The sequence below is a fragment of the Jaculus jaculus genome, chromosome 1 (assembly GCF_020740685.1).
Source record: "Jaculus jaculus isolate mJacJac1 chromosome 1, mJacJac1.mat.Y.cur, whole genome shotgun sequence".
Lineage (NCBI taxonomy): Eukaryota > Metazoa > Chordata > Mammalia > Rodentia > Dipodidae > Jaculus > Jaculus jaculus.
This window is the reverse complement of record NC_059102.1, coordinates 31,405,610-31,430,940: the sequence shown is the minus strand read 5'-3', so window position 1 is coordinate 31,430,940 and position 25,331 is coordinate 31,405,610. Positions and strand designations below refer to the sequence as shown.

General features: G+C 42.9%; 1 protein-coding gene across 1 annotated transcript; it reads right to left on the bottom strand.

Annotated features, from left to right (window-relative positions):
* Positions 1 to 1,003: 1,003 nt before the first annotated feature.
* On the bottom strand, positions 1,004 to 25,044 carry Pcgf6 (polycomb group ring finger 6). Its single transcript, XM_045146626.1, has 10 exons — positions 24,658 to 25,044; positions 23,613 to 23,712; positions 23,427 to 23,523; positions 21,653 to 21,708; positions 21,500 to 21,559; positions 18,271 to 18,379; positions 10,252 to 10,279; positions 6,815 to 6,913; positions 3,893 to 3,979; positions 1,004 to 2,184 (listed from the first exon to the last, which is right to left on the bottom strand). Exons 1-10 carry the CDS (start codon positions 25,042 to 25,044, stop codon positions 2,128 to 2,130), a joined length of 1,080 nt encoding a protein of 359 aa, XP_045002561.1. The 3' UTR covers positions 1,004 to 2,127.
* Between the last annotated feature and the right edge of the window lie 287 nt (positions 25,045 to 25,331).

The following is a 25,331-nucleotide window of genomic DNA, read 5'->3' as shown; positions in this document are numbered from 1 at the left end:
CTCTGACCATTGTCAATCCAGGATTTAGTATCATCAGTGAAGGTAAAGATGTTTATTAGGGCTGAGGAGATGGCTCAGCAGTTAAAGGAGCTTGCTTACAAAGCCAGGCAGCCCAGGTACAACTCCCCAGTACACAAGGTAAAGCTTAATGCACAAAGTGGTGCATGTGCCTGGAGCTCATTTGCAGCATCAAGAGGGTCTCTTAAATAAATAAAAAGGTTTTTTTCAAAATGTTTTTAAAATATTTATTTTTATTTATTTATTTGAGAGCCAAAGAGGGAGAGAAAGAGGCGAGAGAGAGAAAGAAACAATGTGTGTGCTTGGGCCTCCAGTCACTGCAAATGAACTCCAGGTGCATGCGCCCTCTTGTGCATCTGGCTAATGTGGGTCCTGGGGAATCAAGCTTTGAACTGGGGCTCTTAGGCTTCACAGGCAAGTGCTTGAACTGCTAAGCCATTTCTCTAGCCCTCAAAATGTTTTTAAAATATTATTTATTTGCATGCGCGTGAGAGGGAGACAGAGAGGCAGATAGAATGGATACACTAGGTCCTCCAGCTGTTGCAAATAAACTCCAGATGCATGTGCCATCTTGTGCATCTGTCTTTATGTGGGTCCTGGAGAATCGAACCTGGATTCTTTGGCTTTGCAAGCAAGTGCCTTAACTGTTAAGCCATCTCTCCAGGCCTTAAAAAAAATAATGTTTCTTTCAGACTTGCTGTTTGAGGTCACCCTGAGACTACATAGTGAATTCCAGGTGAGCCTGGGCTAGAGTAAAACCCTATCTCTAAAAAAAAAAAAGCTTATTCAGGCTAGAGAGATGGCTAACCAGTTAAGGTACTTGCCTGCAAAGCCAAAAGACCCAAGTTTGACTCCCTAGGACCCATGTGTACAGCCAAGTGCAAAAAGATGTTTATTTAAATACCTGCCTTATGGCAATTTAACTTTGATTTGGATGCCTTGTGTTTTAAAGGTTTCTTTTAATCCAATCAATACACTTCAAAAATTGGATAAAATAAAATTTTTATTAAATGTTAGAAGAGATTTATGCAGAATTCACAAATTCTTTATAAAACAATTGCCAATCCTTGTCTAATTTCTTATGTTTCTATACAGATTTGGAAATTTTTCTGTGAAATAGTCTACAAAATACTTCTTTTAGAAAGCATCAGGATGCTAATTTTAGGCAAAATAATGTTTAAAACTGAAGTCTTGCATAAAAGCAACGTTCTCAAGTACTCTTATTCTTTAATCTACTGACAAATAATGGAAAAATCAACATCAAAAAAGAAACCAGTAAATGGATTTACTAAGAAAACAATGAGCAAGTGGTCTGTAAACCTCTGTAATTTACCTGAAATTTCTGTCCCTTTCAGAAGCAGGGCCATGACAAGTCTCTACAACCATGAGGAGGGATCTGGCATGATACCGCTACACCAGCAGCACTGCTCTGCAAGTAAAATTTACAAAACCTAAAGAAGCACCTTTATTACAAAACAAGCCAAGGAGACAGGAGGCGGTCTCTTCACACACAGTAATGGGACTTAGCTTTAGCATTGCCTGAACAGTATTGCTGGTATATATATGAAAAAGACACAAGTTCAAATATACTAGCAATATACAGAAGTGGCCGCTGGTTTGGGCTATGAAAGGACACCCTGCAGTTTAACAGACTGGCTTTGAATCTCCTGTTCAAAAGCAAACTTGTTTTTCTGAAAAGACAACTGCCCAACTGATGCAGCCTGGAGAGCAGAGTTTCACCCACCATCTCGAAAAAAAATACATGGCTCCACACAGGAGAAAACAGCAACCAATGTACCTCATGGTAAGAAGCAACAACCAACTTCAAAGGAAGAATCACAAGGAATTTTACAATTCAATGTTGTGAAAATTTTCCCCTGAGCTCTGATTTTTTTTTTTTTTTTTTTTACATAGAGTCTATAAGCAAGGCAGATACATTCCATTGTTTCAAGTGGTACCTATGAATGCTAGGATTCCTGGTGCTGAAAACAGACACTAGGTCATGAACAGCACAAAGAGGTGGTGAGTACATGTTTGGTGGAAATCTTTGGTGAGCTGCTGTCCTGCAAAAGCCTCCTTTGTTTTCCTCCTCATAATATCCTCACATCTTCAAGTTATTTTCAGAGGAGAAACCACAAGACCATAATGAAGGACAAGCAGACCATCCTGAAAAGGCAAGAAAAAGAGTATTTTGTAGCCTTTCGAAAACTGTGCATATGATTAAATAAAAGCCAACCTATATTTTTTGTACTTCAACCTTGAGAAATTCTTTATAGAAAATTTAAAGGTCCAAGAATATTGTACCTCCTTATTAATTTACCTTATCAGCAAACACTCCATATGAATTTCCTTTTCTCTGTCCTTTTTAAAAAAATATATTTTATTTTTTTTTATTTATTTTTTGAGAGAGACAGACAGAAAAAGGCAGGTAGAGAGAGACAATGGGCATGCCAGGGCCTCCAGCCACTGAAACGAACTCCTGATGAGTGCGCCCCCTTGTGCACCTCTCCAGCCCTACTTCTCTTGTGTGTGAAAATAAAGGAAAAAGATAGTTTGGGATAGAGCTCAGTGTCAAGTTTAACCCCCATTTTACCACCAATAAAAAGGGGAGCAGGGGTATCATACTTACCCCTTAAGGATATGAAGTGATCCATGCAAACCACTTACAATAGTGCCTGCTACATAGTAAGCACTTAATATAGCTGTAGTTATATGCAGTCCAGTCCGCATGTATGTATGTACGTATGTGTGTGTGTGTATGTATGTGTGTATGTATGTATGTGTGTATATGTATATGTATGTATGTATGTATGTGTGTGTGTGTGTATGTGTGTGTGTATGTATGTATGTATGTGTATGTGTGGGTGTATATATATATATATATATATATATATATATATATATATATATATATAACCCTACCTGGAAAAAAATACATTTATATATATATGTATGTATGTATGTATGTATGTTTTTTTTTTCTCCCCAGGTAGTCTCAGGGTAGCCTCAAACTCACAGCGATTCTCCCACCTCTGCCTCTTGAGTGCTGGGATTAAAGGTGTGCACAACCACCCCCAGCTCCCAGTCCATATTTTTTAAATTACAGAATGTTTGTTAAAAGTTTACTGATAACATGGAGACATTACCTTTTTTTTTAAATTTTTTTTTTTGTTTGTTTATTGTTTATTTATTTGAGAGCGACAGACAGAAAGAGGAAGAGGCAGATAGACAGAGGGAGAGAGAATGGCCACGCCAGGGCCTCCAGCCACTGTAAACCAACTCCAGACGCGTGCACCCCCTTGTGCATCTGGCTAACGTGGGTCCTGGGGAATCGAGCCTCGAGCCAGGGTCCTTAGGCTTCACAGGCAAGCGCTTAACCGCTAAGCCATCTCTCCAGCCCACCTTTTTTTTTTAAACCCCTAGACTAATCATCTTGTCTCCACTTCTCCGGTGGTTGTATTACAGGTAAATGCCACTATGATGGATTTAAGTGGAGCTGGGGACAGAAGCAAAGCCTCAGGCTGGAGAGATGGCTTAGCAGTTAAGGCACTTGCCTATGGAACCTAAGGACTCAGGTTCAACTCCCCAGTACCCACATAAGACAGATGCAAATTGTGGTACGTGTGTCTAGCATTCATTCGCAGTGGCTAGAGGCCCTGGTGTACCCATTAATAAGTCATTCATTCTTCTCTCCTCTCTTTCTGCCTTTCTCTCATAAATAAATTAACTAAAAAAAAAGAAGCAGCAGCAGCAGCAGCAGCAGCTAGGGCTTCATGAATGTTAATGAATGTTAGGTAATCATCCTATCATGGACTACAGTGCCAGCCCAATATGGAGATTTTAACTTTCATGAAATAATCTGTCTAAGACTTACCTGCATTGCAGCATCACCTATTGCACGTCGGATTTCCCGTAGAGTTTGATACTGTTCCAGCAAGTGATCACCACAGATGATATCTACCTATGGAAAAGCAAGAGAGGATTATCAGACCACTTCTGCTTCAAAACATCACCCAAAGAAATGAAAGTGGGGAGCTGGGGAGACACATAGTGGCTTGCACCAGTACCCATGTAAAGCCAGATGCACAATGTGGCTCATCTATCTTCAGTTCATTTGCAGTGGCAGGAGGTCCTGTTGCACAAATTCTAAATCTCTCCACTTAAAAATAAATATATAGCCGGGCGTGGTGGGGCACGCCTTTAATCCCAACACTCGGGAGGCAGAGGTAGGAGGATCGCTGAGAGTTCGAGGCTACCCTGAGACTACATAGTGAATTCCAGGTCAGCCTGAGCCAGAATGAGACCCTACCTCAAAAAACCAATAAATAAATAAATAAATAAATAAATAAAATAAATATATATATATACATATTTTTAGCCATGCATGGTGATGCATGCCTTTAATCCCTGCATTTGGGAAGCAGAGGTAGGAGGATCACTGAGTTCAAGGCCAGTCTGAAACTATAATGTGAGTTCCAGGTCAGCCTACACTACAGTGAGACCCTTCCTTGAAAAACCAAAAAGGTAAATAAGAAATAAGAAATGGATGGGCTGGAGAGATGGTTTAGCAATCAAGGTGCTTGCCTGCAAAGCCAAAGGACCCAGGTTCGATTCCCCAGGACCCACGTAAGCCAAATGTACAAGAGGGCACATGCATCTAGAGTTTGTTTGCAGTGGCTGCAGGCCCTGATGTGCCCATTCTCTATTTGCCTCTTTCTTTCTCCTTCTCTCTAACAAATGAAAAAATAAAAATAAAATAAAAAATGAAAGCTGGGCGTGGTGGTGCATGCCTTTAATCCCAGCAGTCAGGAGGCAGAGTGAGGAGGATTGCTTTGAGTTCGAGGCCACCCTGAGACTACATAGTTAATTCCAGGTCAGCCTGAGCCAGAGTGAGACCCTACCTCGAAAAACCAAAAAAAAAAAAAAAAAAAAAAAAAGGAGGCTGGTAAAATTCCTGTGAGCCATAAAACAATACAGGCTCCTGCCACTGCTCTAGACTACCTATTAGAACTCATGGTGAGACCCTACTGCTGAAGATACCACATTCTGGTTGTAGGATCTGGAGAAATCAAGCTGGAACTGCGCTGGAAGCTCCCTTCCTGCTATTCGGCCCTCACAGTACCAGAAAGTGCTATTCAGACCACTGGGGAAGAATCACCTTCAACAGTCTTATTCTGGACCTGGGTGTAAGACTACCAACTGCCCAGGCAAAATGTGTTTACTAATGTAATAGTGGCAAGTCTATTACTGGGTAACCAACCACTTTCTAATAGGCCTGGTCCACAGGAGGGATTTCATGTTTGATACTGTTAATCCAGTCAAAGGCCATGGCTGAGGAGGTCAAAGACTCTAGGAGGAGAAGCCACCATACATATACATATACATATACATATACATATACATATACATATACATATACATATACATATACATATATATATACATATACATATACATATAATTTTATTTTTTTGCCAAATAAACATCATGTCCTCATCAAAGTACATCCTAAATAATTAATCTTCTGCCCCATAGATGGAGTACTGCTGTCAGCTTTGGTCAGAGAAGCTTCCTTTTGCAGTAGTTAGTGGTAACTGCAGAGGCTCATAACTGGTCAAATCACTGAGATGTGACTGGAATATGTAGCACAGGGCACCATGGGTGAAGGTGTGGACGCTGGAGGGAGGTGGGGGGTAGTAAGCAGCGCTGACTTTTGGGAATGACATGGCTGCTCCCCTCTTGAACTCAAAGCAGTGATGACCTGGGTAAATCTGCACAATTTGCACCCTGTCGTGGAGGAGGGAGGGGTTCCTGACACCCCAACCATCCCTGAGATTTAAAGGGAAGTTAACAATTAACGGCAAGGGGGAGAGACATAGTCTTCAGTGGTGTAACCACTGGCAAGGTGTCTATGCTCCTGTAACCAAAACTTGGTCCTCATTCCTATAATGAGCCCTAATGAAACTCACCAAGCCACAAAAAGTAAAAAAAAAAAAAAAAGGTCTGGAGAGATGGCTTAGTGGTTAAGGCACTTGCCTGCAAAGCCTACGGACCCATGTTTGACTCCCCAGATCGCATGTAAGCCAGATGGACAAGGTGATGCATGCTTAAGATCACACATGCACATAAGGTGGCACATGCATCTAGAGTTCAAATTAGTGGCTGGAGGCCCTACCACACCAATTCTCTTTCTCTCTCTCTCTTGCTTTCTTACATTAAAAAAAGGCCAGTCTGTTGGGCTTGCCTCAAAAAATTTAAACAAACAACAAATAAACATGAAAGTAGAAAAGAAGATGGGCATGGTGGTGCATGCCTTTAATCCCAGCACTCTGAAGGCAGAGGTAGGAGGATTGCCATTGAGTTTGAGGGCACCCTGAGACTACAGAGTAAATCTGAGGTCAGCCTGGGCTAGAGTGAGACCCTACCTCGAAAAACAAAACAACAAAAATCAGTGGAAGGGAGAGACAACAAGGGGAATATGATCATCAACATACATTAAGATACACTCATTCTCTCTCAAATAAAATATACTAAAAATTCATTATGTACATGTAGAATGTCATAATGAAAATGATTATATAAATTAACATATGCTAATAAAAACTTAAAACTAAAAGATAAATCAAATGTGAATAAAACTGGCAGTACAAATCACTGTATCAATATTCAGTTAGCGCTCACAATGTGGGTAGCATTGTAAAACAGAAACCACTACATGAAGTAATAGACAATTTCCTTCAACATGCCAAAGGTAGTCTTACAATCTCACCTTTCCTTTTACATACATGTACTGTACCTGACAAGCTGGATCAAGACCCATTTTTCTTCTGAGAAATTTTTCTACATGTCCAATAGTTGCTTCTCCTGAAACTCGGACAAATTTCTTTTCTAATGGCTACAAAACAAACAGGTAAAATTATTTTAAGTGAGGGCTGAGCATCCACACCCAGGTCCTCGGGCTTGTATGGCAAACAGGCTGCTGACTAAGCCATCTCACCAGCCTCCCATCTTGGATCTTGTAATGCCGGAAGAGGAATATCCCACAAGTGAAGGTGCTCTCATTAAGGAGCAGATGAAGCAGGGTAGTCCCCAGAAAGGTGTCAGTCCCCACAAGGCACATCACAGAAGGTGACCATGATCAGCATCCTCATGTCTAATGAGCACACTTCTACTGGGTGCTCTAAGAAGCTACTATTTTGGATAATCTACCTGTATGCCTGGTAGCTTACCATCTTAATAGCATCAGAGGACAATCTAATTTCATGTCTAAATTTTTAGATATAAAAGAAAAAAAAATGGTCTTGGCTTTCAAAAACTAGAGGTTAGGGCTGGGGAGAAACGTGCAAAGTCTGACAGCATGTTTTCACGCATAAAGCCAGATAAACAAAATGGCACACATGTGTCTGGAGTTTGTCTGCAGTGGCAAGAATCCATGGTGTGCCCATTCTCTCTCCCTCCTAGCAAATGAATAAAGTATTTTTTTAATTTTATTGTTTGTTTTTTTTTTTCATTTTTTGGTTCATTTTTATTTATTTATTTGAGAGTGGCAGTTAAGACACTTGCCTACAAAACCTAAGGACCCAGGTTCAATTCTCCAGAACCCATGCAGGCCAGATGCACAAGGTGGCACATGCGTCTGGAATACATTTGTAGTGGTGGCTGTAGGCCCTGGTGCACCCATTCTTTCACTCCCTCTCTCATAAATAAATAAAAATGAATTGTTTTAAAAAATTTAAACTCATATTTAACTCTAAATGTCAACTACAGAAAATACACTTTTTTTGTTTTTTCAAGGTAGGGTGCCACTCTACCCTAGGCTGACCTGGAATTCACTATGTAGTCAAACTCACGGTAATCCTCCTACCTCTGCCTCCTGAGTGCTGGGATTAAAGGCATGTGCCATCATGCCTGGCCAGAAAAAAAAATACACACACACACACAGATACATACACGTGTGTGTGTGTGTGCGCGCATGTGTGTATATACACACACACATATATAGGGTGGTGTTTTTTTTGTTTTTTTTTTTTTTTTTGAGGTAGGATCTCACTCTAGCGTAGGCTGACCTGGAATTTACTACGGAGTCCAGGGTAGCCTCAAATTCAAAGCCATCCTCTTACCTCTCTGCCTCCTGAATGTTGGGAATAAAAGCGTACACCATCAAAACCAACTACAAATTTTTTTTAATTAAATTAAAATTTTGTATAGACACATGAAGTGTTGCTACCATCATTCCCCTCCTTCCTGCCCCCATTCCATATTAGTTATGGGGGGAGAAGCAGATAGAAAGAATTGGCACACCAGGGCCTCAAGGCACTGCAAATGAACTCCAAACACATGCACCACCTTGTGCCTCTGGCTTATGTAGGCTCTGGGGAATCGAACCTGGGTCCTTTGGCTTTGCAGGCAAGCACCTTAACTGCTAAGCCATTTCTCCAGCCCACAAAATGTTTTTTAAGGCAAATTCAGGCTCGTAATGAATTTGTGATCCTTTTGCTTTAGCCTCCCAAGTGCTGGGATGATAGGCCTGCATTTTCAATTATGGGCTCTTTGAATGTTTACTGAAATTACTAAATTTTAGTAAAATTTAGCAAAAGCCAGGTGTGGTGGGGCACACCTCTAATCCCAGCACTCAGGAGGCAGATGTAAGATTGCTATGAGTTCAAGGCCACTCTGAGACTACATAGTGGGCTAGAGTGAGACCCTATTCGAAACACTCCCCCCCCAAAAAAATAAAAAAGTACTAAATGAGCTCATCAAACTGCCCAGTAATCATTTCTCTTAATGTTCATACCTATATATTAATACTACTCCCACTTTTGGTTGAGAACCTTCTCTTTTCAGATGGCAGTGACCTTGGGATGACTTAGAAGGCATCATGGTGCTGAGAAGAAGTGACAGGAGTGCTCAGCACTGCAATATCTCTATCACACCTTCCAAGTCAAGGCTCAGGGTCCACTGCAGAAGAGGTGGCGGAAAGAATGTAAGAGCTAAAGCATAGGACTCCTTATAACGTGCTCCTCCAGACACAAAATGGCCTGGATATCCATGATCTCACAGTGCCTGACACATACCCAAGACCATCATAAGAGGAGGAAAAGATGATGACATCAAAATAAAAGAGAGAATGATTGAGAAGGGGAGGGGTTATGATGAAGAATGGAGTTTCAAAGGGGAAAGGGGGGGCATTACCAGGGATATTATTTATAATCATGGAAGTTGTTAATAAAAAAAAAATTTAAGGCAGTGAGCCAACTGGGGGGAAAAAAACTACTAAATGAAAGCCTTGTCTCAAAAAACTAAAGAGATGATTCTTGCTTACAGTCACTTGCTTGCAAAGCCTACTGGCCCAGACTCACATCCCTTGCACGCACACAAAGCTGGATGTGAAGTGGCATACACATCTGTGATCCTAGTGAGACTAGACAATGGGAGGTGGAGCTAGAATCCAAAGTTCTCAGTCCAGGGGCTCTGTCTCGAAGAAGGTGGAGCACACAGCCAGTGTGGTCCTCAGACCTACACATACACACTACGGCACACGCATCCTCCCTTATTCCCTATACACAAATAAATAAAAGCTAAAAAAAAAACAAAAAACAAAAACCCTAAGGGCTGAAGGGATGGCTTAGCAGTTAAGGCACTTGCCTGTAAAGTCAAAGGACCCAGGTTCCATTCCCCAGGACTCAAGCCAGATGCACAAGGTGGCACATGCTTCTGAAGTTCATCTGCAGTGGCTGAAGGCCCTGGTGCGCCCATTCTCTCTCTCTGTCTGCCTCTTTCCCTCCTTCCCTCTTTAATATATAAAGTAAAAATTTAAAAATTTAAAAACAGAAAAAAACTAAAATAATTACCAAATTAACATAGCACTTAGTTTTATAAGTTAATTTGCTTATTTTCCTTAGGTCACTGTTCTGAACTAGCAAAAACCTCCTGTCATAAGTATTAGCCTTATAACTAATGTAACATCATGGTTGGATTGTACATATTTTAATACTTCCAATTTGGGGGGGGGGGTCAAGGTTGGATCTCATTCTCTAGCCTAGACTAAACTCAAATTCATGGTGATCCATCTACCTCTGACTCCAGAGTGTTGGGGTTAAAGGGGTATGCCAACCACACCTGGCTGTCAAATATTTTTATTGTAACCAGAGGACAATTTCTATTTGGCTGATGATTTGATATAAAATTCACATCTGTATATGTTTTTGACAAAATGAAAAAAGAATTAAGTACCTTAAAGTTTCCTGCATCTTCATTACTACTGAAAAGTAAAAGAAAAGTTCATTAATCATTAATACTTCAAACTATATATTCAATCATTTAAGACAACAGGAAAATACAAATATTTGAGGGTTGAAGAGATGGCTCACCAGTTAAGGTGTTTGCCTGCAGAGCCTTACAACCCGAGGTTGATTCCCCAGTACCCATGTAAAGCCAGATGCACAAAGTGACACATGTATTTGTAGTTTGTTTGCAGTGGCTGGAGGCCCTGGCATGCCCATTCTCTCAGTCTGCCTCTCTTCTACCTCTCTCTGCTTGCAAATAAGTAGGATTATTTTGAGAAACAGTAATTTAACTTTTTCTTTTCCAAGGTAGGATCTCACTCTAGTCCAGGCTTACCTGTAATTCCTCTCGAGTCCCAAGGTGGCCTTGAACTCACAGTGATCCTCCTACAAGTCCTGATATTAAAGACATGTGCCACCACGCCTAGCTTAACTTCTTGGAGACGGTCTCATGCAGCCGAGGCTGGCCCTGAACCTGTTATGCAGTTAAACTCCTGATGATCCTCTCTCCACCATTAGACTGCTGGGATTACAGGCATTACGCCTAACCTCGTTTTAATTTTCTTTTTTTCTCAATTTTTTTTTTTTTTTAATTTGAGAGTGACAGACAGAGAGAAAGACAGATAGAGGGAGAGAGAGAGAATGGGCGCGCCAAGGCTTCCAGCCTCTGCAAACGAACTCCAGACGCGTGCGCCCCCTTGTGCATCCGGCTAATGTGTGACCTGGGGAACCGAGCCTCGAACCGGGGTCCTTAGGCTTCACAGGCAAGCGCTTAACCGCTAAGCCATCTCTCCAGCCCTTAATTTTCTTTTTGAGGCAGGGTTTTGTTCTTGCCCATGATAACCTGGAATTCACTATGTAGTCGCAGGGTGGCCTTGAATTTACCAAGACCCTCCTAACTCTGCCTCCTAAGTGCTGGGATTAAAGGCTTGCACCACCATGCCCAGCTTTGTTTTCTTTTTAAAATTTATTTGAGGGAGAGAGAAAGAAAGAAAAAGGCAGAGAGAATGGCCACACCAAGGCCTCCAGCCATTGCAAACTCCAGGCACATGTGCCCCTTTTGGCACATGCGCAACATTTGCATACTTGTGTCACTGTGCATCTGGCTTACGTGGGACCTGGAGATTCAAACATGAATTCTTAGGCTTCACAGGCAAGTACCTTAACCACTAAGCCATCTCTCCAGCCCTATTTCTTTTTGTTGTTGCTGTTGTTGTTGTTTTTGTTTTTGTTTTTTGAGGTCTCACTCTAGTTCAGGATGACCTGAAATTCACTATGTAGTCTCAGGCTGGCCTCATATTCTCGGCGATCCTCCTGCCTCTGCCTCCCCAGTGCTCTAGCCCAGGCTGACCTGGAATTCACCACATAGTCTCACGGTGGCTAAGAACTCAAGGCAATCCTCCTACCTCTGCCTCCCAAGTGCTGGGATTAAAGTCCTGCGCCACCATGCCAGGTTAAAATATTTTAATTTATTTGTGAACAAAGAGAATGGGTATGCCAGGACCTCTTTTCACTGAAAATGAATTCTCAACGTAGATGCAACTTTGTGTATCTGGCTTTTTGTGGGTAGCAGGGAATCTAACCTGTAGGCTCTGCAGACCACTTTTTTTTTTTTTTTAATTTATTTGAGAGCGACAGACACAGAGAAATAGACAGATAGAGGAAGAGAGAGAGAATGGCGCGCCAGGGCTTCCAGCCTCTGCAAACGAACTCCAGACGCGTGCGCCCCCTTGTGCATCTGGCTAACGTGGGACCTGGGGAACCGAGCCTCGAACCGGGGTCCTTAGGCTTCACAGGCAAGCGCTTAACCGCTAAGCCATCTCTCCAGCCCACTTTTTGTTTTTTGAGGTAGGGCTTTTGCTCTAGCCCAGGTGACCTGGAACTCACTATGTAGTCTTAGGATAGCCTGGAACTCACAGTGACCCTTCTACCTCTGACTTCTGAGTACTGGGATTAAAGGTATATGCCCTGCTTGGTTCTTGCTTTTTTGTTTTTCAAGGCAAGGTCTTTCTCTAGCCTGGGCTGACCTGGAACTTACTATGTAGTCTCAGGCTAGCCTCAATTTTACAGCAATCCTCCTACCTCTGCCTCCCAAATGCTAGAAAAGCCACCATGCCTGGCATCTTTTTTTTTCCTCCAGAACACTTATTATTATTATTATTATTACTTTGGTTTTTCAAAGTAGGGTCCCACTCTAGCCCAGGCTGACCTGGAATTTACTCTGTATTCTCAGGGTGACCTTGAACTCATGGCAATCCTCCTACCTCTGTCTCCCGAGAGACACGGTGTGCACCACCGTGTCCAGCTCAGACCACTTATTTTAGTTGAAAGTTTTCACCTAAATCTTTATGAAATAAAAATACTTAATGTGGGCTGGAGAGATGGCTTAGTGGTTAAGCGCTTGCCTGTGAAGCCTAAGGACCCTGGTTAGAGGCTCGATTTCCCAGGACCCACGTTAGCCAGACGCACAAGGGGGCGCACACGTCTGGAGTTCATTTGCAGTGGCTGGAGGCCCTGGTGCGCCCATTCTCTCTCTCTCTCTCTCTCTCTCTCTCTCTCTCTCTCTGCCTCTTTCTCTCTCTGTCACTCTCAATTAAATAAACAAAAAAAATATATAACCGTCATTTCTGCCACCTAGTGGTGAGACAAATGCATGTTTTTTTGGGGGGGAAAGGGAGCTGGGGTTTAGTGTTAGGGTTTCTCTCTAGCCCAGGTCAACTTGGACATAATTTACTACAGTCTCAGCCTGACCTTGAACTCAGGGGAATCCTCCTACCTCTGTCTCCCATTACTGGGATTAAAGGCATGCACTGCCACACCCAGTTTACAAAAGTAGTTTAATCTAGCTTTTATTTAAATTAATTAATTTTTTTGTTTTTGTTTTTTAGTTTTTCAAGATAGGATCTCACTCTAATCCAGGCTAACCTGAATTCACTATGTAGTCTCAGGCTGGCCTTGAACTCATAGTGATACTCCTAACTCTGCCTCCCAAGTGTGTGCATCACCACATCAGGTCAGCATTCATTTTTAAATTTAATTTAGTGATTTTATTTTTGTGAGACAGGGTCTCACTATGTAGGCCAGATTTGTCTCAGTCACTGGTCTTGCTGGGATTATAGGCATGCAGAACCACATCTAGTGAGAATATGGAATTTTACTAAGAATAGTACTTTATTTTGTGAGCTGTGTAAATACAACTTGATCTATGTCAATTCTGTGACTACTAAACTGTGTTTATGATGCTGTAATACAAGTGTACTATAACACGCTAAAATTTAGCAAAAATTTACATAAAAGCAAGTCGCATACACAGTGAGAGGCTGCTTCAATGGTATAGTGGTTTATCACACTCACCTAACACATGCATAGTGAGACTGCCATCCCCAAAAAAGTAAATTAAGAGCTGGGTGTGGTGGTGCACACCTTTAATCCCAGCACTTGGGAGGCAGAGGTAGGAGTATCCCTGTGACTTCAAGGCCATCCTGAGATTACATAGTGAATTCCAGGTCAGTCTGGACTAAAGGGATAATCTACCTTGGGGAAAAAAAAAAAAAAAAGAAAGAAAGAAAGAAAGAAAAAGAATTAAATAAGTCAGGCATGGTGGTGCACACCTTTAATCCCAGCACTTTGCAGGCAGAGGTAGGAGGACCACCATGAGTCTGAATTTACCCTGAGACTATGTAATAAATTCCAGGTCAGCTTGGGCTAGAGTGAAACCCTACCTCAAAAAGCAAAAACAAACAAAGAAAAAAGTAAATTAATAAGTAATTTGACACATTAAGTAAAGTTGAAAAGGAATTAATCTTTCCAAGACTTAGAAAATCACTGCTGGGTGTGGTGGCACAAGCCTTTAATCCCAGCAAGACGTAACCTCCCAGCAAGACCTCCCTGAGTTCGAGGCCACCCTGAGACTACATAGTGATTTTGTCAGCTTGAGTTAAGCAGGATCCTACCTCGAAAAACCAAAAAAGTAAAAGGAAGGAAGGAAGGAAGAGAGGGAGGGAGGGAGGAAAGAAGGAGAAAATCTTCACCCTTAAAGAACTCTTCCACATGCCCACAAGATGATTTTCACACGCACACACACAAAAAAAAGCTGGCTGGGCATGGTGGTGCAAGTACCAGCATTTAGGAGGCAGAGGTAGGAGGAACCCTGTGAGTTCGAGATTACCCTGAGACTCCATTGTGAATTCTAGGTCAGCCTGGGTTAGAGTGAGACCCTACCTCAAAAAACAAAACACAAAAAAAGTTTATAAAGCAACATTGTAATAGCAAAACAAAAAACAAAAACTTAGAAACAACCAAAATTTTCTACAGTATATTAAAAAAGGTAAGCTGAGTTTGGTGTATGCCTTTAATTCTAGCACTGGAGAGTGTGAAGTAGGATTACTGCATCAGAGTTCCAGGTTAGCATAGACTACAGAGTAAGCTCCATGTCAGCCTGGGATTGAGATCCTACCTCAAAACAAACAAACTGGTAAGTTTCTTTCTTTCTTTCTCTTCTTATTAAGTTGAGAGGAACAGAAAGAAGCAGATAGAGAGACAGACAGATAGAGAATGGGCACGTCAGGGCCTCCAGCTACTGCAAATGAACTCCAGACACATGTACCACCTTGTGCATCTGGCTTACGTGGGTCCTCGGGAATTGAACCTAGGTTCTTTGGCTTTGCAGGCAAGTACCTTAGCCACTAAGCCATCTCTCCAACCCTGATAAGTTTCATTTTAATGGAAGAAAAGGAAACGGTGAAAATACATGGGCTATATGTATACATTTTAGCACAATTAATTGCATAAAGTTGAATAAAAAGCAAATTAGAAAACACTATTGCCGGGTGTGGTGGCACACGCCTTTAATCCAGCACTTGGAGTTAGAGGTAGGAGGATCACCATTAGTTCAAGGCCAATCTCGGTCTACAGAGTTCCAGGTCAGCCCGGACTAGAGCAAGAGCCTACTTCAAAATAGAGAAAGAAAACACAATTATTAAGCCAGGCATGGTGGCACAAACCTTTAATCCAAGCACTTGGGAGGCTGAGGCAGGAGGATCACTTTCAGAACTCCAGGTCAGCATGGGCTAGTGATACCCTGTCTGGATAGAGGGGGTAAAAATACAACTATTTACTTTAAAACATTGTAAAACATTTACTGAATACATGGCAATACAGCAGGTTGGCCTACACCGGCACGCACACACGCGACTTCTCATTTGCACCGGCACGCGCACACGCAACTTCTCATTTACATCGGCACGCACATATGTGACTTCTCATTTACACTGGCATGCACATACGTGACTTCTCATTTACAGTCAACGACCTCAAGCATATTAGTAAAGTGCTGCCAACTTAAAACTTTTATTTAGGGCTGGAGAGATGGCGTGGCGGTTAAGGTGTTTGCCTGCAAAGCCAAAGGACCTCAGTTCTATTCCCAGGACCCACAGAAACAGTATGCACATGGTGGCGCATGCATCTGGAATTCATTTGCAGTAGCTGGAGGCCCTCGTATACCCAATCAGTCCCTCACCCCCTTCTCTCTCCCTCTCTCAAAAAGAAAAAGAAAAAATACTAGTTAGCTGGGTGTGATGGTGCACACCTTTAATCCCAGCACTAGGGATGCAGAGATAGGAGGACTGCTATGAGATCAAAGCCAGCCTGACACTACACAGTGAATTCCAGGCCAGCCTGAGTCACAGCAAGACCCTACCTCCAAAAACCAAAAGAAAAGTTAGAGAGATGGCTTAGCACTTAAGGCACTTGGCCTGAGATGTCTAAGGATCCATGTTCTACTCTCCAGATCCCATGTGAGCCAGTCACAGAAGGTGATAAAAGTGCACAAGGTCGCACATGCACACAAGATGGCACACGCATCTGGAGTTCAATTACAGTGGCTGGAGGCCCTGTAGTGCCAAGTCTCTCTCCCTTTAAAAAAAAAGGGGGGGGGGGACTATGTGCACTGGTGCATGCCTTCAATCCCAGCACTTAGAAGACAGAGATAGGAGGATTGCCGTGAGTTCAAGCCCACCCTGAGACTACATAGTGAATTCCAGGTGAGCCTGAACTAGAGTGAGACCCTACCTTGAAAAACCAAACAAAAAAAGGCGGGGGGGGGGGAGGGGGCTGGAGAAATGGCATAGTGGTGTTTGCCTGTGAAGCCAAAGGACCCAGGTTCGTTTCCCCAGGACCCACATAAGCCAGATACACAAGGGACACATGCATCTGGAGTTTTTAAGTGGCTAGAGGCCCTGGCAAGCCCATTCTCTCTGTGTCTGTCTCTCTTCTCTCTCTCTCCCTCCCTGCTTACAAATAAATTAATTTAATTTAAAGGAGGGGCAGCCATGGTGGCACATGCCTTTAATGCCAGCACTTAGGAGGCAGAGAAAGGATTGCTATGAGTTTGAGGACACCCTGAGACTGCACAGTAAATTCCAAGTCAGCCTGAGCTACAGTGAGACCCTAATTCAAAAAAAAAAAAAACAAAAAAACTTTTATTTATTTATTTATTTGGTTTGTCATGGTAGGGTTTCACTCTAGCCCAGGCTGATATGGAATTCACTATGTAGTCTCAGGGTGGCCTTGAACTAACAGTGATCCTCCTACCTCTCGAGTGCTGGGATTAAATGCATGTGCCTCCAAACTCAGCTCCAAGCTTTGGGTTGTTTTGAGACAGGATCTCTTGCATTCTGGGTGGGCATTTAACTATGTAGCTGAAGATGCCCTTCAACAGTCATTAATCTCTGGGGGAGGAAAATGAACAGAAAAGGTAACCAAGAATTTCTTTTATGTTAGCAATGGTATAGTTTTTTAGTTATTTTGGAGGTAGGGAATGAGACAAGAGTATTGCTATGTTAGCTCAAAATGGCCTTGAGTTTGGTCTTCCTCCTACCACCATCTCCAGAGTGCTGGAATCACAGGTAAATGTACCATGCCCACCAGTAATGACTTATCAGGCAGATAAGGGTACCAGGAGGTATTATAGTACTTTTTAAACTATAGTTGAAATCTTAAACATTCTATAATTAATTTTTAAAGGGCTGTCAACTAAACTTGATTTTACTTCCAATTCTTAAAACTTAAGAAAAAAAATTTTTTTTTGTTTTTTTAAGGTACTGTCTCGCTCTAGTCCAGGTTAGTCTAGAATTCACTATGTCGTCTCAGGATGGCCTTGATCTCACAGTGATCCTCCCATCTGTGCATCCTGAGTGCCAGAATTAAAGGTGTGCACCACCACACCAAGTATGGCTTAAATTTTATTTGTTTGTTTGTTCATTTATTTATTTGAGAAAGAGGGGGAGGTAGGGAGAAAGAGGCAAATAGAGATAGAGAGAATAGGTGCGCCAAGGCCTCCAGCCACTGCAAACGAACTCCAGATGCATGTGCCTGCCACCTTGTATACCTGTCTTATGTGGGCCCTGGGAAATTGACCTGGGTCCTTTGGCTTTGCAGGCAAGCACCTTAACTGCTCAGTTATGTCCCAACCCACAATTTGAAACCTTTTAACCACGCCTAGTGGCACATGCCTATAGCCTCAGTACACAGGAGGCTCAGGCAGGAGAGTCAGAAGACTGAGGAGAGCTAGACTACAGAGTGTGTTCCAGGACATCATGGAAATCTAAGGAGATTTGGTCACAAAAAGTAAATAAATTTTTTTTAATTCTATTTGTTAGGTAAAAATTGGAGGAGCTTTATCCATTGTCACTTCCCTCATGGCAGGAACTCTCTGTATTTTTCTTCTCATTCCTTCTCTTAATCTAATAAAGTCTCTAAAAACATTTTTTTTTAAAGTAGATTTTTCAAGCCAAGTGTGGTGGCTCACACTTGTAATTTCAGCATTCAAGTGACTAAGGCAAGGGAACTGCTTTGAGTTCAATGCCCAGTTTGGACGACATAGTGAGGACAGCCTAGGCTACAATGTAAGACTCTGCTTCAATCTCCCCAGTCCCTGGAAATATAGATAAACAGTATTTCAGGTACTCACCCAATAAACTCCAGTAATAAAGACATATCAAGTTCAGGTGGAATACGAAACACTGATTCTAGAACTTTCTTAGTTCTTCCTTTGCTTGATGGGACTGGCTGTGGAACAGCTATTTGATAGCCAAACAGGAAAGCTAATTTAGGATCAAAATTTATTTCATAAATTGAAATCTTTGAAAAAGTAAATACAAACATATTACTACTAGGTTGACTAAATGGTCATAAAACACTTATCAAATTTCCCATTTGTTAAAATCATCTGATCTGTTGAAACAATGAAATCAGCAGCAAACTCAGGGGCCACCCCACAATAAAGACAGACGTGATTGGTTTATTAGAGGCATAGACCGCTCATTAAAACAGTAACAGTAACTGCAGTTAACACTTTACAAACGCTTCTCATGCTTAGTACACATGTATCATCTCATCGAAACCTTACCATAGGTACTGGTGCTACACTCAAAAAACAGTAAGGCCTGGGGAGATGGCGCAGTGGTTAAAGATGCTTGCTTGCAAAGCCTGCTGGCCTGGGATCAAATCCCCAGTGCCCATGTAAAGCCAAATGCACAAAACAACACATGCATCTAAAACTCATTTGTAGCTGCAAGAGGTCCTGGTGTACTCACTTTCTCTCCCTATCTGTACTCACAAATATATTGTATTTAAATGATAAAGTGAGTCTTAGTGAGTTAAAAATTTGCGTAAGGTCACCAGATAGTAGAATTAGCATTAAACCACAATCTAGCCTAATTGAGCTCAGGGGAAGAGATTGAGTAAAGACAAGGTGAAGGGAGGGCTAATCAAAATCTAAGAGTATACTGGCCAGGCTTGGTGGCACATGCACTCAGGAGACAGAGGTAGGAGGATCACCTTGAGTTCAAGGACAACCTGAGGCTATGTAGTGAATTCCAGGTCAGCCTGGGATAGAATGAAACCCTACCTTGAAAAAAAAAATCTAAGAGGCTATAAATAAGTCATATGGAAACCTCTTTTTTGGACAATGGAACATTCAGAAGCCATAGATAGTTACTACAAAATTTTCAGAGCCAGGGATAGGATACCTTCCAGTGAGTTGTTGGCCAGGGAGGTCCTTAATGCCCCCAAACATTACCATTGTTGAGGCTCTAGGTTTCCTATGAGGCATAGATGGTAATACCCTATTGCTGAAGACTCCACATATGTGGGCTGCAAGGCCACTGAGAAATTCTGCTGGAGCTGAGCTGAAAACCTCCTCCATGTAGACCAGCTGATAGAAAGCTAGAAAAAGCTATGCTGCATACAGCTCCATGGGAGAGAGACGTTATCAGTAGAGATAAACAACAGTGGACACTGCAAGCCTTACATTTGGCCAGCCCAGCCAAATGAGCCAATAGGTACAATAATAGGCATGTCTGTTATGGGGAAAACCAACTGCTCTCTAATTGGATGGCAGGGCCGCTCCATGGGAAGGAATACATCCCTGATACTGAAAACCTACAATAGGGGTAATCATGAGCCCTAAGGGTATAATATATGCTGGTATCTAGCTAAATGAATCCATTATACTCACCAAACTGCCTGGTAATCACTCCTCTTAATGTTCATACCCATATATTAATGCTACTCTCACTTTTGGTTAGAGAAGCTTCTCTTTTCAGATGGCAGTGACCTTGGATGACTCAGAAGGCACCATAGTGCTGAGAAGAAGTGACAGAGGAGTGGTCAGCACTGAAATATCTCTATCACTCCTTCCAGGGCTGAGGGTCCACTGCAGAAGAGGTGGTGGAAAGAATGTAAGAGCCAAAGGAAGGGTAGGACTCCTTCGAATGCGCTCCTCCAGATACACAATGGCCTGGATATTCATGACCTTGCAGTGCCTGACACTACCTACACAAGACCATCATAATAGGAGGAAAAGATGATGACATCAAAAATAAAAGAGAGACTGATTAAGAAGGGTAAGGAGTAAGATGGAGAGTGGAGTTTCAAAGGGGAAAGTGGAGGGAGGGAATTACCATGGGTTACTGTGTACAATTATGGAAGTTGTCAATTAAAAAAAATTTAGCCGGTTAATCCCAGCAATGGGAGACAGAGGAAGGAGGATCACTGCAAGTTCGAGGCCACGCTGAGACTCCACAGTAAATTACAGAACAGCCTGGGCTAGAATGAGACCCTACTTTGAAACCCCCCTCCATAAAAAAGGGGGTGGCTAGAGAGATGGCTCAGCAATTAAGACGTTTGCCTGCAAAACCAAAGGATCCTGGTTCAACTCTCCAGGACCCATGTTAGCCAGATGAACATGGGGGCACATGCATCTGGAGGCCCTGGCGCACCCATTCTCTCTCCCCCTCTCTCTGCCTCTTTCTGTCTCTCAAATAAATAAATCAAGTTAGAAAAAAAGAAATCACACATATGCACACATTAAAATGCTTAAATATAAAAAAATCCACAATGCATCTGACTTACATACTATGACATTACAAACATAAAAATTAATGTTTGAACAGTTACTATGTTCCAGGTACTGTTGTTTTGAGTGTATTATTCAATGTATTCTTTGATAAAGTGTCATTTTCATCTTCTTTCTCTCTCTCTCAAATAAAGAAATTAAAATATTTTTTTAAAGGAAAAAAAAATCTAGTTCCAGATCCTATACCCTCTCTTATCTTCTTCTTCTGAGACAAGGTTTCACTATTCACCATATATCCCAGGCTGACCTTGTATTCATAGCGGACCTATCTCAGTTTGAGTGCTAGAATTATAAGCTTACATCACCATACTCAACTCTCTTGTTATAAACTATTAAACTGAGTTATACCACAGCATACTCTCAAGACTTTGCTTCTCTGATTTTTTGGGGGGGACATGGGGGTTCACGGTAGGGTCTCACTCTAGTCCAGGATGTAGTCTCAGGGTGGCCTTGAACTCACACGGTCCTCCTACCTCTGCCTTCCAAGTGCTGGGATTAAAGGCGTGCACCAACACTCCCGGCCCTTCTCTGATCCTATATTAACTAGCTACTTCTCCAAAAATAACTCAAAGGGCACATATTTTATGAAGTATTATTCTTTTTTTCGAGGCAAGATCTGACTCCAGCCCAAAATGACCTGGAATTCACTGTAGCCTAGGGTGGCCTTGGGTATTTCTACCGCAGCCTCCCTAGTGGTGAGATTTAAGGCATGAGCCACCCACCCAGCTTTAAATAGCATTCTTTAATCTGTAAGCACATTACAGTTAATATCCAAACTTACCAGGTTTAGGTACTTCTAGACCTCTTTCTTTATAGAAATCATGCATTTGCTTTTTTTCTCCTAAAAAAATGATAAAACACAAACTAGATTAAAATGAGACTAGCAGAGTCAAGAGATGCTGGGATTCGTAACTATGTAATAAAAGAAACTTACTTTCCTCTAGATTCATCACTAATTTATACACTATGTCTTGCAATTGTCGGTCCAACCTAATAAAAGATAGGAAAATTCCTTAGAATTCAGAAAAATGAATTTTGGAACAAAGTGAATTCACCAGGTTTCCCTTGGGGGGCTGATGTCTCCTTGAGTATCACAGGAAAAAAGCACTTACAGTGCCTAATATGTAATTCATCTAAAGACCTAAGCTGATTATACATAGTCTTAAGTGTTCAATAGGTTCTTAAACAGTTGATTAATTAATTGTTCCTTGGCCTTACAGCTTGAGGACAGAGACTGTATTTTAACCTTTGTATGCCATATCACGTACAAAGTACTCTTCCTATGAACATAATAAAAACTTTTATTTGCTAGGTAAAAAGTAATCTACTTTTGGAACTTTTCTTTTCCTAGGAAACAGCATAACAGCTTGCTCAATAGGCCATAATAATCTACCAGAGAGAGGCCAATTGTTTCAGATATTACTTCTAAAACAACATTATAAACTACATGGTGAAAATGATTATAATCTGTGTTTGGTTTCCTGTTTCTTTTCTTTTTCTCTTTCTTTCTTTTTTTTTTTTTTTATTTATTTATTTGAAAGTGTGAGAGAGAGAAAGAGGCAGAGAGAGAGAGAGACAGAGAATGTGCATGCCAGGGCCTCCAGCCACTGCAAACAAACTCCAGATGCGATGCCCCCTTGTGCATCTGGCTAACGTCGATCCTGGGGAATCAAGCCTTGAACGGGGGTCCTTACGCTTCACAGGCAAGCACTTAACCACTAATCCATCTCGCCAGCCCCCTTTTTTTTTGTTTTTTTGAGTTATGGTCTCACTGTAGCCCAGGCTGACCTGTAATTCACTATGTAGTCTCAGAGTGTTCTCCACCTCAAGGCAATCCTCCTACCTCTGCTTCCTGAGTGCTGGGATTAAAGGCAAGTGCTGGGATTAAAGACATGCACCACCACATCTGGCTGGTTTCCTTTTTCTCCTCTCCCCTTTTAAAATCTCTTAACAGATATCACAGTGCCTGATACACAGGAAGTGCATACACATTTCTTAAAAATAACATGCAGTTTCCTCCCTTCTAATTTTATGGGAAATAAAGAATTTATTCTCGGGCTGGAGAAATGGCTTAGTGGTTAAGATACTTGCTTGCAAGCCTTATAGCCAGGTTTGAATCCCCAGTAACCATGTAAAGCCATGCACAGAACAGCATATGCAACTGGAGTCTGCTTGCAGTGGCAGGAGGTCCTGGTGCACCCATTCATTCTTTCATTTTGTTCCCCCTCTCTCTGCTTGCAAATAATAATAAGTAAATTTTTAAAAGAATTTATTCCACCAGGCACTGGTGGCACATGCCTTTAGTCTCAGCAATTGCAAGGCAGAGGTAGGAAGACTGCAGTGAGTTCAAGGCCAACCTGAGACTGCTAGACAACTAGCTAGAGTGAAACCCTACCTCAGAAAAAAAGGAGGTGCGGGGCTGGAGACATGGCTTAGTGGTTAAGACGCATGCCTGTGAAACCCAGGTTCAATTCTCCAGGTCCCACGAAAGCCAGATGCACATGGTGGCACATGCATCTGGAGTTCATTTGCAGGGGCCAGGACCCCTGGTGTGGCCATCCTCTCTTTCTTTCTCTCTCTCTCTCTTGTCTCAAATAAATAAACAAAAATAAAATATTTTTTAAAAAACAACAAAAAAGTATTCCTAATTACACAATGTCAATCTTTCAGAAAAGCTATTGTTAAAATAGTTATGTATGCATTCTTACCTTATGTTATAAAGAGGTTGTGTCTGATGTACCACTATGTTGCATTTTGGACATCTGTTGCTATAGTAAAAATGTCTTACAATGCAGCTTTTACAAACTGTTAGAAAAGAAATGCTTAAATCAGGACGCTTTACAGACATTTCAAAATTTTAACATACAATTCAGGAATGTAAACCGTATGCTTACAGGTGTGAAGACATTCTGTAATGGTAGTTGCATCTATTAAGTAACCTTTGCAAATGGAGCACAAGATGTATGGGGTCAGCTCAGCAAGATTAATCAGGCGCTGTAAATGCAATGGTAACACTTTTAGAATACAAGCCTTTGCCTTCTCAAAGTCATAAGCCAGGCGAGGTGGCCGGTGCCTACTACCCGTCTCACTCTGTAGGTTGAGAGAGAAAAAAATCACAGGAATCTGAGGCTAGGTTGCACAAAACAGAACCCCTTTTAAAACAAAATAAGGCCAGACGCCTTTAATCCCGGCGTCTTGGGAGGCAGAAGGTAGGAAGGCTGCTGAGACCATCCTGAGACTACACAGTGAATTCCAGGTCAGCCTGGGCTAGAGAGCAAGACCCTACCTCGGAAACTCCTCCCCCCACCCAAAAAAAAAACAGTTTTTTTTTTTTAAAATAAAACAATTTAAACTTTATTCTCTACAGCTCATCATAAAGTGATGTGTACTTTAGTTACAACTCCACCCCTTCAAAGACTTGAAATTTACAATGCCCAAAGATAAAGTGCTGTTTCCAAAGGATGCCACGCTCTAGGATAAATAAAAACACACATTGACACAGAGGGGATATAATTTACAAAAGGGGCAAACTTTCCCCTTGTGCTACCATGTTTCTTAAAATATTAAATGCCCTCTCCCAATTCGAGAGCCAGTCGAAGAAAAATTCATCGCCCCTCTTCTCGGCACCCTTGCACGAGCACCCCCCGCGCCCCAAAGTGACAGGGTGCCGTCCGACTTTTTGTCAGCCCGGCGCGGGGGTGCCAGGCACGGTGCCCACCGACGCCTTAAAGTCATCCACGCCCGTCCCGCCAAGAGCCCTCGGAGAGGCAGCGGCCGCCGCAGATCGAGAGATCCGCAGATCGAGAGAACCGGCCGAGGGAGGCAGGCCTGCGCGCGCGCGCGGAGGGCAGGGGGCGGTGGGCATCGGGGGAGGGGGCGTGGGCGCGTGCACCCCGGCGTGGCCGAGGCGGGCTCGGGCCGAGCCCGGTCACGAAATACCTCCTCCTCGTCCTCCGACTCCGGCCGCCCCGACTCCAGCCGCAGCGAGAAGTGGCTCGTGTCTTCCTCCTCCTCCTCCTCCAGCTCCTCGTCCTCGTCCTCCAGCTCCTCGTCCTCCTCCAGCTCCTCGTCGTAGTCCTCGAAGCGGCCTCGCACACGGCCCTGGCTGCGCACCGGCTCCAGCTCGGGGGGCCGCGAGCCCGAGCAGCCCGGAGCCCCGAACTCGGGCGGCGGCGACGCCAGGCTCTCCTCGCAGGCGGCGGGCGCGGGCGTGAGCGCGGGCGGGGAGCCGGGCGGCGGCGGCGGCATGGCTGCGGCGCCCTCCGCCTCCGCCTCCGCCTCGGCCGGGGCCGCGTCCTCCCCCGAGCCCGCCGCGACCCTCTCCATCACGAGAAAGCCGGCGAGGCGCGCGCGAGCGGAGCGGATGGACCGACGGCGCGCCAGTTCCGCCGGCACACCTCCCCCCTCCCCCCCGCCCCACCCTCTGGCTCCAAGGCGCAGGCGCCGAGGTCTGCGGGGCCCTCTGGGAAATGTGGTTTCACCTAGGTCAAGGTGAGGCGTGGCTGCTCAGGTGTACAGGGAGCCCACCTTAAAGGAATCTCACCGAATTTCCTTGACTTCTAAAAGTAATTAAAATGCAATAATATCCTTTAAAAAAAAATTATTATTGCCGG

Coding starts and splice junctions, on each gene's coding strand:
- Pcgf6 (XM_045146626.1), bottom strand. CDS start 25,044: ATGGAGAGGGTCGCGGCGGGCTCGGGGGAGGACGCGGCCCCGGCCGAG. Junction 21,560..21,652: donor AGTGATGAATCTAGAGGAAA/GTAAGTTTCTTT, acceptor TCATTTTTTTAG/GAGAAAAAAAGCAAATGCAT. Junction 2,185..3,892: donor TAGGTGATGCTGCAATGCAG/GTAAGTCTTAGA, acceptor TTGCCTTTTCAG/GATGGTCTGCTTGTCCTTCA.